This window comes from Dermacentor albipictus, chromosome 6, assembly GCF_038994185.2.
Source record: "Dermacentor albipictus isolate Rhodes 1998 colony chromosome 6, USDA_Dalb.pri_finalv2, whole genome shotgun sequence".
In the NCBI taxonomy this organism is placed as follows: Eukaryota; Metazoa; Arthropoda; class Arachnida; order Ixodida; family Ixodidae; genus Dermacentor; species Dermacentor albipictus.
Window position 1 is genome coordinate 109,156,325 of NC_091826.1, and position 15,350 is coordinate 109,171,674.

General features: G+C 49.5%; 1 protein-coding gene across 1 annotated transcript; it reads left to right on the forward strand.

The window, feature by feature from the left end:
• The first annotated feature begins 1,562 nt into the window (after nucleotides 1-1,562).
• Nucleotides 1,563-15,045, forward strand: LOC135904975 (uncharacterized). Its single transcript, XM_065435969.2, has 5 exons — nucleotides 1,563-2,827; nucleotides 6,829-7,010; nucleotides 9,288-9,568; nucleotides 12,918-13,789; nucleotides 14,109-15,045. The coding sequence occupies exons 1-5, from the start codon at nucleotides 1,579-1,581 to the stop codon at nucleotides 14,777-14,779; spliced, it is 3,255 nt and encodes a 1,084-aa protein (XP_065292041.1). The 5' UTR covers nucleotides 1,563-1,578; the 3' UTR covers nucleotides 14,780-15,045.
• Nucleotides 15,046-15,350: the final 305 nt, after the last annotated feature.

A 15,350-nucleotide genomic window follows, 5' to 3' on the forward strand; every position in this document is an offset into this window, starting at 1 on the left:
GAAACATCGAAAACACGAACATAAACCAAGGAAACTTTGAAGCTCCTTTAACTTCTTTGGCTGTGGAAAGTCGGCGACAGCGCGGAGCTTGGCTGGATCCGGAAGGATGCCGGCTCGCGATACAACATGGATACGGATAGTGAGCTTTCGGGCACCCAAACGACATTTTTTTTTAAAGTTTAGTTGAAGTCGCGCGTCAGTGAGGAATTTCAGAACGAGCTCGAGACGTCTCAGATGTGTTCGGAGATCAGCCGCAAGGACAACTACGTCATCGAGGTAGCATAGACATGTGTTCCATTTGAGGTCGCGTAAAATGTTATCCATCATCCTCTCAAAAGTGGCTCGAGCGTTACACAGGCCAAAAGACATGCCTTTTTTGGTCGATCATATGGTGCCAAAGGGACTTTCCAGTATCCGGAACATAAATCCAGCGACGAAAAAGCACTTTAACTACGGGGGATTGGCCAAGAAGCCGGCGGGTAAAGGTTAAAAGTCATGCGGAAGAGGACAGACGAAAACTGGAACGTAAAATTAAATCGGGATGAAGTATAACGTTCATTTTAACTAAAAAATAGGTTTACGTGGCAGAAATGGAAATATGTTTTTGTTGTAATTATATGGCGCCTTTATAATACTGAGCACAACCACGACTTCTTTTTGACTGAGCCTTGATAAAAACGCTCTTGTCTTGACAAATATGTTGTCAGGCTGGAAAAACTCATTTACTCGGGTAGGTTTTGCATGGACAAATTTTATCATTTCTCGCTTCAATTATAAATATCATCTTTTGTTCTTGCAATAGTTATTATTGCCGTCATATCTGTAGCATTTAACTCTTGTTTTCACAATTTTCAATTAATGATCTTGTCTATATTTTAGCCCAGATTTTTTATTTTCTTGAACCGTCGTACTACCCGATTCATGACCAGTCACCCAGAGTGGATTCCACCATTTCAATGAGGAATTTTAATAAATCAACCAGAGATCTGATGATAAGGGCAACGTTATTTATTGACAGTAAAAATTGGTGGGCGGTCTCCCTATTTCGGGAGTCCGTTGGATCTTGCAGCCGCTCTTACCCTTTTGGTCCTCTCCTGATAGATTGGTTGGTTGGTTGGCTGGTGCCTGGTGTTATGTCTCAACCCGCTACGGGGTATAAACCATGAATCGGTTCGTAGTAGGAGACAAAATGGAAAGATAAACATGAATTTTGTGAATAAACAGAAGATAATCAAACTACAGTCGCATTCATTAATGAATGATCACGCTGAAGGAATTAAATATTGTCCCTATCATGAGTTTTAGCGAAAAATTGAAGAGGAGGTGCTATTATTATTGTTGGTCATTTCTGAAAAAAAAAGACACTGAGAAAGTAACATTACAGTTTCTTTGTTCCGCTTACAAAATTAATGATGGCATCACATACGTTCCTACTGAAACAACCTAGTGCCGATGCAGTGCCAAGCGAAGTCCCAGCCCAAGCTGCCGAAGGGAATTGACCTTCCAGAAGCCGTTTGCTTTGAACCCTATAAGACATCAAGGAGGGCGATGAAGAAGAAGAAGTTCAACGTTTCAGACATGTTACCAGCCCAGCAGGCCGAAGAGAAGCAGCCGCGATCTTCCAGTCCAGAAGACTCGCCGCAAAATCAACAGAAGAAGAAACATCACGCCCGCCGGACAAGGAAGGCTGGTAAAAAGCCCGCACTCCATTCCTCTACCCGAACAAAACAACATCAGCATGCTCAAGTGACGGACGCTGCTGAGTCTGGCAAAGCAGAACCAGGAGCAGAATCAGCGCGCCCTAGATCCGGCAGCCTCGCAGCGAAGTCGACCAGCACTGCGTCAGACGGATCGGCGAAAACCAGCTCGGGTAGCCCTGGCGCTACTTCAATCAACAGGATCCCCGGTTCCGAGCGCAACACGATTCTCGAAGAACTGCCACTGGCCGGAGCTCGGGATCTCGCACCGACGTCATCCAAGAGACTTCGGGACGCCGAGGCTCACATACCGTCAGACGGATCGTCGCAAATCGGCTTCGGGAGTGTCGTTGCGACGTCACTGGTAGATAGGCCTCCCCACTACGAAGCTAACGCGATACTCGGAGAACAGCCGGGCACCGAGCCTGAGAGTCTCACGGCGACGCTGATCGACAGGGCTCTCGATATCGAGTTGAACGTATTGCCGGAGCGACTGCCTCACAGCGGTACCCCGGGGCTCGCGACCAAGTCACCCATGAGACCTCCCCCGGACTATGACGCGTACGTGCCGTCAGATCTGCCGCCGCAGACCAGTTACTGGAACGACGCTGAGCCACCGTCCAGCAAAGATCCCGACCTGCAGGGCCACACACCCCTCGGAGGTACACGGCGCACTAGTGCTGCAAGCTCAGCCGTGACATCAGCCAACAACAAATGTCGCGACTCCGCGTTGAGCACTCCCCTCCGAGGGTGGTGGGTTCTTAACATGCCATCGAATGACGCCGGTGCGTTGTCTCCGGAGAAGGAGCCGTTCGCGGGAACGATCGACGACAGGGAAGGTCGCCGTGGGGCTGACCGAAAGGGGACAGGGGCCGCCGAGTCGAGTACCGGGCCATTTCATAACCTTAAGAGCCCTGGCCTAGCGTCGGGCAGCCCCAAATGCGACTCGAGAAACGAGCGAGGACCATTCAAGCGCAAAACCGCAGACGCTGAACACAAGTCGGGTGGCAGAAGAGACTCCTCGTCGAGAAAGTGCGTCCTGACGGACAATGGCAGCCCGGACAATTCGGGGATGTCGAGGCAACGAAGATCCGGGCAGTTCCGAAGGGCGCCGAAGTCGGAGACGGATAGTGAGTAAACGTTCACGTTCCCTCAAGCCTGTGATTCTTTCGCCTTCACCCTTCACCACCAGGGAGCAAGGTGTTTTCTTTACACTTACTTGGACGCAAAATGCAAAAAACGATCGTGTACGAAGCATAGGTACGCGTTAAATGACGCCACCCGTTAAAATTAATCCGCAGTCGTCCACTGTACGGCGAGCCTCATAATCAGACAATCAGGAAATAAACCACCGCGTTTGTTAAGGCGAAAGCATTATTGGCGGCGAGGAGTTACGGAGTCGCCATCTATCGGAAGCGCCTCGCTGGCGTAGTATGAGGGATCACGTGGCGCGCTCCTCACAGGTTTTGCTGTCAGCGCTCACTGAAAACACCACGCGCGAGCTCTCCCGGACATTTCTGTAAGTACTTTCGAAACGAGAGAAGTTTCTTACTGTCTAAATAATAATCTTGGGCAAACTGAAAGCACACAGTCGTTTACAGACGCTATCTCTTTACCGAATACGTACAGTGAACGCCACTGCGCGCGGTCGTCGCGATAGAGTCTCCCGAACCGGCTTCTTGCGTGAAAGGTAGGTAAACGCTGAGAGCAAACTATGTAAAATATGTTCTTATAGTGTTTGTATAACGAAATGGAGCGTAATAGAATGAAGCCTCAATGCAGCAATCGCGCAGATTCGCAGCGACCGACTGCGCGTCTGCATGCTTGTCCGCGTACTGTTTCGCTTTCTCCGCGCGCGCGTTTTCGCACCGTGTCATGAGCTTTAGGCCGCAGACTATGAGCACTGGCAGTATACAAGCAACCATTGTTGCGTGGGCGCTATCAGAGCTGTTCAAAAATAATTTCATAGTAGAGACTTCGACGCCTACGGGGACTGTGATGTGCCGTCGCGACGATTCAATCTTTTTTTTTTCTTCTAATTTCTTTGACTTTTCAATGCTATTTTTCGAGTTGCGTCGCACTGTATGTTCATCGGTGTTCTCAGCGTGCAATTTCCCGCTGCTCCTTTTTTGTAATCCAGTGCGTTAATTCATAACACAAACATGACCATATGCCATGCTTTTTTAAAATGTGCTTCTTACCGCTGCCTTTCCACTCCACTGAAATTGCCAATATCTATAGCATCGACAAGTTCATAGACCAAACCGTAATGACATTAGTCGGGCAGCGGACTCGGGCGAGCGTCTCAGTGCGCGTTTTCAGAACATCGCAGACCGGGCGCCGTAGCAGAAATCTTCCTCGCGTCTGTGCTTGCTGCATACCCGAGTTGTAGCCGATGACTGTTTGCCGGTTTTATGTTTCGCGAGCCAAGCTTCACGCAGCTTCTTGTCCTGCGGTTACGTGTGAATAAGGCTGACACCGGCCTGTGTTACGTGCGTCCGGCCCTGCGGCACCGAGCAGTAGCCTACCATGCTGCGCGCCTTCAAAGGCAGCCACTACCTATTGTAGTGCTTTCAAGCATCGTAAAGGAGACACTCGAAGCGGGAAAATTTTGCCACTAAATGAGGACCGCAGCGTACGAGAAAATTTAAACTCGTTTTCAGCTCGCTTCGGCGCGCCCGAAGCAGCCGACGCGGCCGCTATGTCCACTTGATCCCTCCTAGCACGTCACGCCGACGGTGGCGCCAGCTTTTCCAGTGGTGGAGCTCGAGGCCAATACGTCCCAAGCGGCAGAAAACGCGGCGTTGTAGTCCACAACGAGTGCTGATAAAAAACATCGTCAGCGATTGCATCAGCGTCTTGTGTGGCCTCCGTAGTAACACCGAATTAAAGTTAGACCAGGGAAGAGTAAGGTGATTTAAGGTGGAGTAAGTGAAATTATGTGAATTAATGTGAATGAAGGTGAATGAAGGTGAGCTGAAGGCAATTACGGTTAACGCAGATTAGGGCAAGGTGGAGAAAGATGCATTAAGGTAGAGTTGTGGACACGTGACAATGCATGACGTCACGTATCATGGACGTAGCTAATAAAGAGAGAAGTCATGATGCTTTCGCATTCAAATATTGTAAGGATACATAAGTGACTATCAATTTTTATTGCGATTGTAATTATACAGATACTCCAAGCGCATTTCTGCCGTCGGCGTCGCCGTTGCGGTGAGGCTCCGCTCGAAGTCCAAGGGCAATAACAGCGTCGTCGCGCACCCTACGCTGCATGTGCGAATGAAAGCATGCGAAGGGAGCCGACGATCGGCAGCTTAATCTCGACCGCGCTATAGCCCCTTAAACTTCGTAAAGTAGTGCCACTCTCCTCCTCCGCCTTTGTTCCTCCTCATTTCTCCTCTCTTTCGCTCTCCCTCTTCGATCGTGGCGCTACCTACACTGCTCGAGCGTAGCAACGGCCCCAACATGCGCTCCTCGCCACTCCGTAGACGCTTCTCGAGCAAAAATGGCGCTGAAGCAAGGCACGTGGGCCCACGTGATGCTATTAGGCCAATAGAGACGCGGCGGCAGCGTCGGCCAGAGTGCGCGAGGAGGAGGCGGCATTCTTCAAAGCGTGGCACTACTGTACGAAATTTAAGGGGTTTTAGACCGCGCGAAAGAGACTTGAGAGGCACCCAACGTTTCGAGGCAACGTAGTAGGGGAGGGAAAGGGGCAGTGTACTACTCCGGTTGCAATTGCGCATGGGGCGGCTGCGCACGGTCACGTGGCCGTACGTTGAGAGCGAACTGCGTTAGGGGCAGAGTCTAGGGGCGTCGGCGGCTCGTAGCTTTGTGCGTGTTGTGTGTTTTCGGGGTAGACAGCCCGAATGTAACTTCGCTCGCTGCTGAAGCCGCGTTTCTTAACGCCAGCGTTTCGACAGTGAGTTCCCGCGTTCATTGAGTGAGGTGTCTTCATGACTGCTTGTGCGTGCGTAACAGCATTTAGTTAGTATGCCTATGTTTACAAATTTATACGGCCGATAAGACTACTATGCTTACTTCGTATAGCTTTCCACTAATTTGCTATAGCAATCGATACTTTACCTTTCGGGCGAAACTGCTTCTTTTCATCGTAATCTGGAAGTGCAGTGAAGACAATCAGTGCCATATTTCTTCCCTTCAAGCTCGGACCTGGCGCAACATTCGTAAAATCGCAGGACGAACACAAAATCGTAAATGAGAAATTCTGGAGATTTGGTAGGCATGCCATCCTATAACCTCCTAACGTCCGGAGCGCGTTTTCTCTCCCAGATTTTTCCACATTTGTAGATTATGCTATCTTGGCTTCCAGAAGAGTATAAAACCACAATCTATAGTATTTGAAATATTTGGGAGGGAGCGCGGCAATGGCCAATTGTCGTTCTTTATTCCTAGCTTTATTCGTGATATCGAAATGAAGCTATTGCAATCAGCGCCCAGATATTGCCCTCAACACAATCCTTCAACCATCGCAGACACCAAGAAATGCATAATCACACATGTATGCTTACGTAAGTACCAATAAATTAACGCAATTCTATCATTGCTGTAACATGCGCTCGCGCTTTGGCGGAGTTCCTATACCGCCATTTTAAAAGCTCCTATTCTGACGAGAAACAGTCGCACATGGATCATACTCTCCTGATGGCAGGACAGGTTCCAGAACAAACAAAAAAGCTTTTTGTCGGGTCACCGCAACGTTACTAGTCTAGTAACGTTGGGTCAGCGGTACTTTCGAATGCCGAGTGTGTGGGACGGTAGGCCTACACTCTAAAAACAGTTCGCGGCCTCTGGGGTGTATATTTGTCCCACAACAATAATCGTCATCAGCCTTGCTTGCGTTTCCTTTCTTGAAAACTTGGCGCTCGCTACTTTCCTGTCGAGAATGCTGCGTCACACTGTTAACGCGCATGCCGTTCGTGACTGGGAAGTACCGGGCTCGCAGCGTTAAAAAAAGAAAACGCGGGCGAGACAGATGACGATTATCGTTTGGGGACAAATATACACCCCAAAGGGTGCAACTGTTTTCAGAGTGTAGCGAGCTGTAAGCACCTTTTGCGGCCGCTGCGGTCGGGCTCCTCACGTGCTGCGTCCCGTTGGCCTTTCGCAGGCAACTCGACCAAACACCCATCGTCGGTGGGCAGCCTGACACCCGATGACACCCGCCTGTCGAAGGTCAGCCGCATGGCGGTGTGCACAGCTGTAGCCGCGTCGGTCACCGTCTTCGTCGTTGTGATGTTCCTGCTGATGCAGCTGCTTCCTGACGGAACCAGACATTTCCACGAGAAGAAGGTATACAGCCGCAACAGTTCTTGGGCAACCCTTATTTTCCAAGTCGATAGCACGCATTCGCAACTCGCATCGAATGCTCTCCGAGCGTGCTTAGTTCGTCCATGCTCCCACCGGGTGCACTGCACTGTTATTCAGCCGACTGCAACTCAGTTAAAAGGCAATCATTCTGGTACATGGTGGGCCCGCAAGTTAACTGCGTTTGAGCAGCAGTTGGCCACTATCGCGGTAAACTCGGCCGACGTGGTTTATTCAGGTGCGTTTATGTTCTCAGTGTATACAGTATACAGGGTACAGTGTATACCACCACCTTTTATATCTAAATTATCCTCGTTATCTCAGATATACATTCGGACTTCGTTTACTCTGAGATATCTTCGTCCTCACTTTTTTGTAGTTGAGACGTGTCTCATTGAGCAAGAACCAGAGAACAAATGCTCTATTTTTCTTAGTTACAACCACACGAAATAACTGACAGTGAAGCTAAAGAGAGCATAGAGGGTTGCATTGTCTCTTGGGTTAGCGTTCTTATGTTCGTTATTACAGCTATTTCAAAGAGAGCAGCTGTCACCATTGTAAGAAGATAAAGTCTGTTTCTTTTATTTGATATTAAAAAGAAAAAAAACAGTTCCTAGCCTATGCCAACGTACTTGCATTTCGGCAAGCACATCCTCCAACACCGATGTTTCGGCCGCACTTCCATTCTATGAATTTCGCTTTGCTGTGGTTTTGTTGTGTTCTGGTCAAAAGTTCCTAAGATTACGCAGCAATAAATGTCAATCCCAAATTTTTGTGAAAAAGACGCTCCGAAAGTAGCGAGTTTGAGGCAGTGTTGGAAAATTCAACTAACGAACACGATCACCTTCTTCGATCAATGAATGATGCAGCAGGTGACAATGGTTCGATTGGTCAACCACTCTATCCATCGATTTTAACCCCCCAATGCCACACCAGGGCTAGCTAGTGGAGAGTGCGTAAGACGTCGAATAATGTCACGAGTCGAGTTATTCTTAGGGTGACTTTGACGAAGCACTAAGGAACAACACTGCATCAGTTTAGGCGTTATAACCATTCAAAACTGTTCTGATTCATTGGCCGGGAAAAGGGTGCTTTATTTTGAGAGAAAATGAAGCGCCATGTTTCGCCTTACGGAACTTTTCGCCGGAACCATTGTGCGGGAACGCCTGCGTGGCGTCACGTATTGCTACTTGGGCCACTTTTCTGCGAGAAAGGTTTCGAAATTTGCTACGTCCAGCCTTTGGTTCCTTAATGGTATGTTCGACTGGTCGTTTCAGGGCCCTAGAGCACGTGTAAAACCAACACTGCAGCTGAAACACACAGACAAAATACAGTACTGTAGTTGCAGGCAAGTTTCTGTCGCAATGAAGGTAAAGCTACGGGCGCGTGTCTGCCGCACATGTGTTACCGCGCCAAGTAGTCCGCCAGCGTTTGACTGTGTTTTTGGCTGCTCGGAACAGACGCTGATTGGACGCAGCTTCACGTGCGACGCTTTTGCGTTTGCCCAGACGCGGAAGGGAAAAGCCGCAAAATAAGCAAGCTTTTACATTAAGTGATGTGTTTTATGTTATTTACCTGTTGCTAATAGGGGTTTGTTTTATCTTGCCCAGCTTAAACTAACGTGCATGAAAACACGGGGCTCTTTTCACAAGCGCTCTCACTTGTGCGCACTTTGCCTCCGTAGCTTTCCCTTCATTGCCACGGAAAGCTGTCCGCGAGTATAGTAGCATTATTTTGGCTTTGTGAACAATATGAGAGCATGATTGTGTAGTGAGGGCACTGTTTCCGGTGAAAGTGGTCCATACCGCTAAGCCGTCACTCGACTTGCATATTCATTCTACCCGCCGTGGTTGCTCAGTGACTATGGTGTTGGGTTGCTGAGCACGGAGGTCGCGGGATCGAATCCTGGCCACGACGGCCGCATTCCGATGAAGGCGAAATGCGAAAATACCCATGTACTTAAATTTAGGTGCACGTTAAGGAACCCCAGGTGGTCGAAAGTTCCGGAGTCCTCCACTACGGCGTGACTCATAATCAAAAAGTGGTTTTGGCAGGTAAAACCCCATAATTAATTTTTTTCGCTATTCGTTCTCGATGTGGCTAGTGGTCAGTCGTTTGCTCATAGTCAAGTGTCAGAACATGACTGGCCTCTGTCCAAGTTCACTTTAGAGTAACATAGTCAATACTCCTCCTCCGCCGTTCGGTCGGCGGGAATCGCAATCGTATCCGCGACCTCCTCCAACGTTCTGCCACTTTGCTCAGGTGTCCTTCTGGGTCGAGAACCTGGCCAACGCCTGCGTCACCGTGGACTGCGAGAAGGCTGTGCTCGAGCTCAAGTCGTCCATCGACACGTCCGTGGACCCGTGCAAAGACTTCTACGGCTTCTCCTGCGGTCAGTGGGGCCGCGCGAACCGCCACGCGAGTTACATGGAGGCCCAGCGTATCGCCTACGTCGATGCCGTGAACGCCGCTCTCTGGGATGCTGGCGAACTTGGCGCCGCGCCACCCGACGGCGTGACGCTGCCCTTCTCCGTGGTGTACAGGTATAAGCACATACAGTTTTACGGTTCGTAGGGCACTGACACTCGATCTGTCTTACGATATCTATATTTCTCTCAGTGGTTGGCACAGCAGAGACTTGTACTGGGTCGTTCACTGTTAAAAGGACGCTGAAGAGAAACACTCAGTCATTTTAAGCTCGCGAACGCATCATTCAAAACTTTATTTTCGTTGATTTAGCAGTAGGAAGGTAATTACTAGAACAGGATGGAACAGTAACATAGAACAGGATGGATGGATAGAACGAGATGGATTAGAATGCATTTTTTGTATACGTGGGTATTGTAGTCCACCAAAAATTATTCTGAAAAAATTCTGGGGTTCTCCGTGCCAAAATCACGATCTCATCCCGAGGCACGCCGTAGAGCAGGACTGCGGATCGATTTCAACCACCCGCGGTTCTTTGCACCAATGCACCGTTCTTGCACCCAGTAAGATCTTGATGAGGGCTAGTTGGTTCATACTTAGAACTGAGGTGAAACAGCGCGAAAAAGACGAGGACACAAGGAAATAGTATTTGTCTGCGGTATTTGTTTCCTTGTGTCCTCGTCTTTTTCGCGCTGTTTCACCTCAGGTCTTGCACCCAACGCAAAGCGCAATGGCGTTCTTGCAATTCGCCTCCATTGAAACGCGGCCGACGCAGCTGGGATCTCGTGCTGCGACCTCGTGCATAGCAGCACAATGCCAAAGCCACAAAGAAAGCACGACGGGTCCAAGAAGTCGTCGAAACTTGCTCTTTGACTTCTTAACGCGACAGCGTCAAGGAGCTCGTGTCGCAGAAAAGCCGGTGTCATCGGTGTCGGCGTCAGCGGCGTTAGCCGTGAGCGATAAATCCCAGCAGGCACTTCATGAATAAAAAAAAAACTTGCAAGATGGGCTGGGTGGGAATCGAACCAGGGTCTCCGGAGTGTGAGACGGAGACGCTGAGCCACGAGTTCGATGCTTCAAAGTGGTACAAAAGCGCCTCTAGTGAATGCGGTGTTGCCTTAGAAACAAGCTGTTTCTAAGGCTCAGGCGTGCGTCGCTTGCTCAGGCGCACATTTCGTTGCCGTGCCGAACGCTGCGTTGCTCGATGCTCACCGCGTCCGATGCGGGGCGCGTAGTCGCTGCGCTGTAGCCCATTGTCTTACACCCCTTGGCGGGTCGACGGGAACGCTATCGCGTTACACTCTTGAAGGCGAAGCTTCAGCGTCCTCCAGTTTTTTAAACGACAATGTAGTCTCTTTTTTTGGCAATAAATAATCGGCTAGGCCAGTGCCGAAGCAGTCCGTTTTCATGACGTATCGGTGAGCTGTTGCGGAAGATTCAAGGCCGCGTCGCCACCCGTTTTCCGTCCCTGCATAATTTGGGACTCTTCTGTGCCTCTTCTCAAAGTAAGACTGTATTAAAGCGAATAACTTCTACTGGCTCGTTCACCGCTGATACAAAGGCGCCGACGCTTATGGCACAAACTCCGACGTTTAGGCAAAGAATCTTGTGGACGTGCGGGGAAGTAGCTACTGCATCTTTAGAGTAGAGGGCTGCACACAAATGTCTCCTTTTTCGGATATAACACTCAAAAAACATTTGCGTTTTGAGGGTACGTGCTCATCGTCCTTCGCTTTAGAAATCCAATCTCAGACAGTGCGAAATACTATATCCGTATTAGCCTATATAATGGCTGCCCTTGAACGTCGTTGTTCGATGATTTCAACAAATGTCAGCCATATCCTCACACTCTGCGGAAAAATGTACTCTACGAAAATGCATTTTAATCCTCAGAAGATGAATTTCATACTGACACGTGTACTTATCTTTATCGGGAGACCACGTTTGGCCACCTAACAAATGTTATCGTGCAGCGCAGAACGCGCCTGCATGTAAAAGAAGTTTCTCGAATGTTATCTATGGTTCCGTCCCCTGTCTTTCACCGCAACTTGTGTTCTCTGATTGCATGTATGCGCGACGCGAATAGTGTAGAACTTTGTGGAAGACACGTGGGTCCCATCGCTAAATCTGGAACGTTCGATGGCTGATCTATAAAAGCCGACGCGCTTGACCCACTGATCAGATTTTCGACGATCGCCGACCGTGTTCGCCGCTATCGTTGTGCTATAAGTGTAGCCTCTTTTGTGGGCACAGGTTCGCCCAATAAAAGTTAGTTTTGTGGTTCACAGTACTGCTACTGTGTTATTCAACGTCACGACCACGTGACAATACGTATATTTTTTTCGTCAAGCATACCTCTCGCTTTAGGAATTTTTTGCACAAAGCAGAACCTTTGCAAGCGAATAATCGAACTGGCATCCCTACATGTAAATTTCTTACTTGAGGTGAACGTTACTTTTGCGACAATTCACACTGTAATTCAGTATTTAATTTATAATTGACCAGCACTATTCTAATGATTAGCCATCAATCAGTGTTGAAGAAGGAATTAGAGAACTGAAGCTAGCCAATGCGCAGGACATTTAATTACCATGAATCACAAGAATAGCATTCGTACTTTTCTTTTCTGAAGGAACCAGGTTTGAAACCAACCGTAGAACCAACATGGGTCTCTGAGTAGGTGCCACTAGACATGGGCCGCTCATCAATAAATTTCTTTTATGTATGCTTGGAGCACACGGTATGTGCCAGAGTTCACTTCTGGAATGTTCCACGAAATGTATTCTCATTTCTCTGGTTTTCCCCAAGGTATCCTTCCTCCTGCAGTGTAACTAGGATAACAGTGCGGAATGCAAGCTTACTTTGTGACACGGCTGCGGCATTCCACGGGAGGTGGAATGCAAAAACGCTCGTGCACCGTGCACGCGTTAAATAACCCGAGCTGTTCAAACTTAAACCGGAAACTCCCACTGCGGCCTGAGTCATAATCGGAGTGTGCTTTTCGCACGTAAATACCCAGATGTTATTCAAAATTTAACACATGTGTTGCTATTTACCTGACTACACACCGTGATATATCACGTAGAATATGTCTTCAATAATTACATCTAAATGACCAAAAACTCGCTGCCTGCCACGGGAACTTAGTTGATTCTCTCTCACCGAATGATCATATTCATTTCATGACTATAAATCATGTGCCTTTATGCTAGTAAGTAGAAAAGTTGCTAAATAGAATTATTGGGGAAAGCGCTGGTGCCAGGAGATGATGATTGCGGACACGGCCAAGCGCCATCTACCCGTTTGAAGGCATTTGGCCTGTAAATGTCATCGGCTCAGTATAAAAGCATTGATCGTAACCTTTCCACTGCATGCCACGTGCCTAGTGCATTGTGAGATCCGAGCACGGACAAATAGACCCCGGATTCGGCACTCATTTTGATTAACGTCACTGCGGCTGCGCAGGTCCTGCATCAAGTTCTTCGACCGAGCAGCCGTGGACATCGGCGAGATCTGGAGTACCTCCGGCATCGACGCCCACGTCTGGACTGCAGTGGCGAGCTTTGACAGCCTCTTCACCCTCGCCGTCGGCCACGTGCTGCAATACGCCATGGAGTCCGTCGTCGACGTGCGCTGGAGAGATGACGACAACGTCTCGTCAATGACGGGTGCGTACATCGCAGCGGGCACGGCCATCGCTCGACACCTTGAACCCCACTCTCGCAAGTTCCTCTTCGTACGCGCCATCAGAGCCCTCGGCGACATCGTGACGCGCGATCGCGTCCCGGACATTGAACACATCGATGACATCGTGGCTCAACGGATGTCCCAGCTGCGCTCGGCGTCCGAGACCATGGTGGTCGCTCTACGTGATCTGGACACCCCGAAGACTAACTGGTCGCGAGTTCTCGCAGATTACGCGAACATGGCCGGCAGGCCAGCGCCTTCGAGCGCGGTTGTGCAAGACCAGGCTGGCGTTCGGGGTGTTTTAGAAGAACTCGCAAACGCCGACCTGCGGGTCGTATCCGTGTACCTGACCCTCGTGCCCCCGGCCAAGTTCTTGGTCTTGGAGAGCGAAGTCCAGCGACGCGTCGTGTCTGGAGGTGACGACGAGCACAGGCACATCAAGCGCGAGGCATGTGTCCGCGCCTTGGAGCTGCTGTTCGGCGACGGCTACGGGTCGTGGCTCTCCGCGAACGTCCTGAGACCCGGAATCGCGGGCGACGTCGCACAGATTGTGAAGGACGTGGTGGCGGTCGCCAAAGACATGAACAAGGCTTTCTGGCGCATCCCTTTGAAACACGAACTCGTCGTTGCGCCAGCATGCTTCAGAAGCAGTGAGTAATGCGCGAAACTAAGCTAAACTACGTAAACCACAAGAGGGTTCCCGAAAGCAGTTTACTGTACAGACTATATACTCCGTATTCTTCAGCTTGACTTAGGCTGTCGCATTTAGTGTCCCTTTGGGGACATTTACCGAACAGACTAGTCATTCATTTTTCTTTTAAAGGCACACTAACGGCAAGACGACAGTATTCGGCGCTGTGCATTTTCGCTGCGTGCAAGCCTTCAAGATGCTATGAATGCAACATATTTCTACTCAATATCGAACATTATTCTAAACCGCCTTGTCCCATGTTTCGCTTTACTGAACAGTGATTCGCCGATCCGAGCGCGGGCTACCGGAACCACCAGCCCAGGATGCTTCCGTGCCGCCGGAGCTCAGAACGGACTTCGTCTCGAACACGATCCTCTTCTCCCGCCAACGAAGCCGCAACGGTGCGACGTGCGAGCCGCTGATCAGTCTGGCTGCGACTGTCATGCGTTGGGACGATGCTGAAGCCCCGCTGCGCCTTCTCGTGGCGGACTTCTACCATGCCGGCTCCACCGAGGCAGCCGTCAACTACGGCACGCTTGCGTACCACCTCGCCGCGCTCAGTTTCCGAACGACGCTGTCCAAGAACTGGACTTTGTCGTCCGACTATGCTCCCTGCATCGCAGACTACGTCCGTACCCGCCTCAGAATGTTCCCGCCTGGACTTAGCTGGGACCACATCATCGGTCGCCACTGGGCTCTCCAGGTGGCGCTGTGGGCAGCCGCGAATCGCGACTCCAAATTCAACTCGAGCGTAGCCCTCTCGAGGCTTTTCTTTCTGCGCTTCGGACACACGTGCTGCTCGCAAGCGATGGTCCCACTCCAACCTCGTGAATACGATGACGTCAGCGAGACATACAAATCGCGGGCGTCGTGCAACGCCATTGCCATGCCGGCGCCTGCCTTTGCCTATTCGTTCGATTGTGCAGGCATGGCCCGCATGGAGTGCTGAGTGCGCGGCACCTGGAAGATATTCGCGTCGCACCAAAGATTGACCACTTGTCCCCGTCCTCCCTGAAGTATGAACCCTGACGACGCAGCATTAGATTTCCTTTCTTGCTTTCTTTCCCTCTTTTTATTGTTTACCTAATGTATTAAATTGATGGTATCGTGTCTAGCTGCACATCCACATATCTGTCGTATCTGCGCATAATCGTATATGTTATACATATTTAATATAATGCCACAATGAGCCATTAAAAAGCATTCAAAATTCTACCATTTCGTTTTGATCCTCAAACATTCTGCAATAACGCCGTTTTAGTGTTTTTTTGCTTTTTACAGTTTACTCAATCCTCCTTGAATATACTTGATGTTGGATAATTTATTAATCATTGATTTTGGATCAAGTTGGATCAGTAATCGTGGGATAGTTCCCCATGGCACACTATCCCATGACTATAAATGTGCAAAATAATCGAAACTCACTGAGACTGACTAAAACAATGCACATTTTATTTAGGGCTCACACAGACGCGCCAAAATTGGGCTCACATGGACTAGCTCGGACTCGATTACCTGAT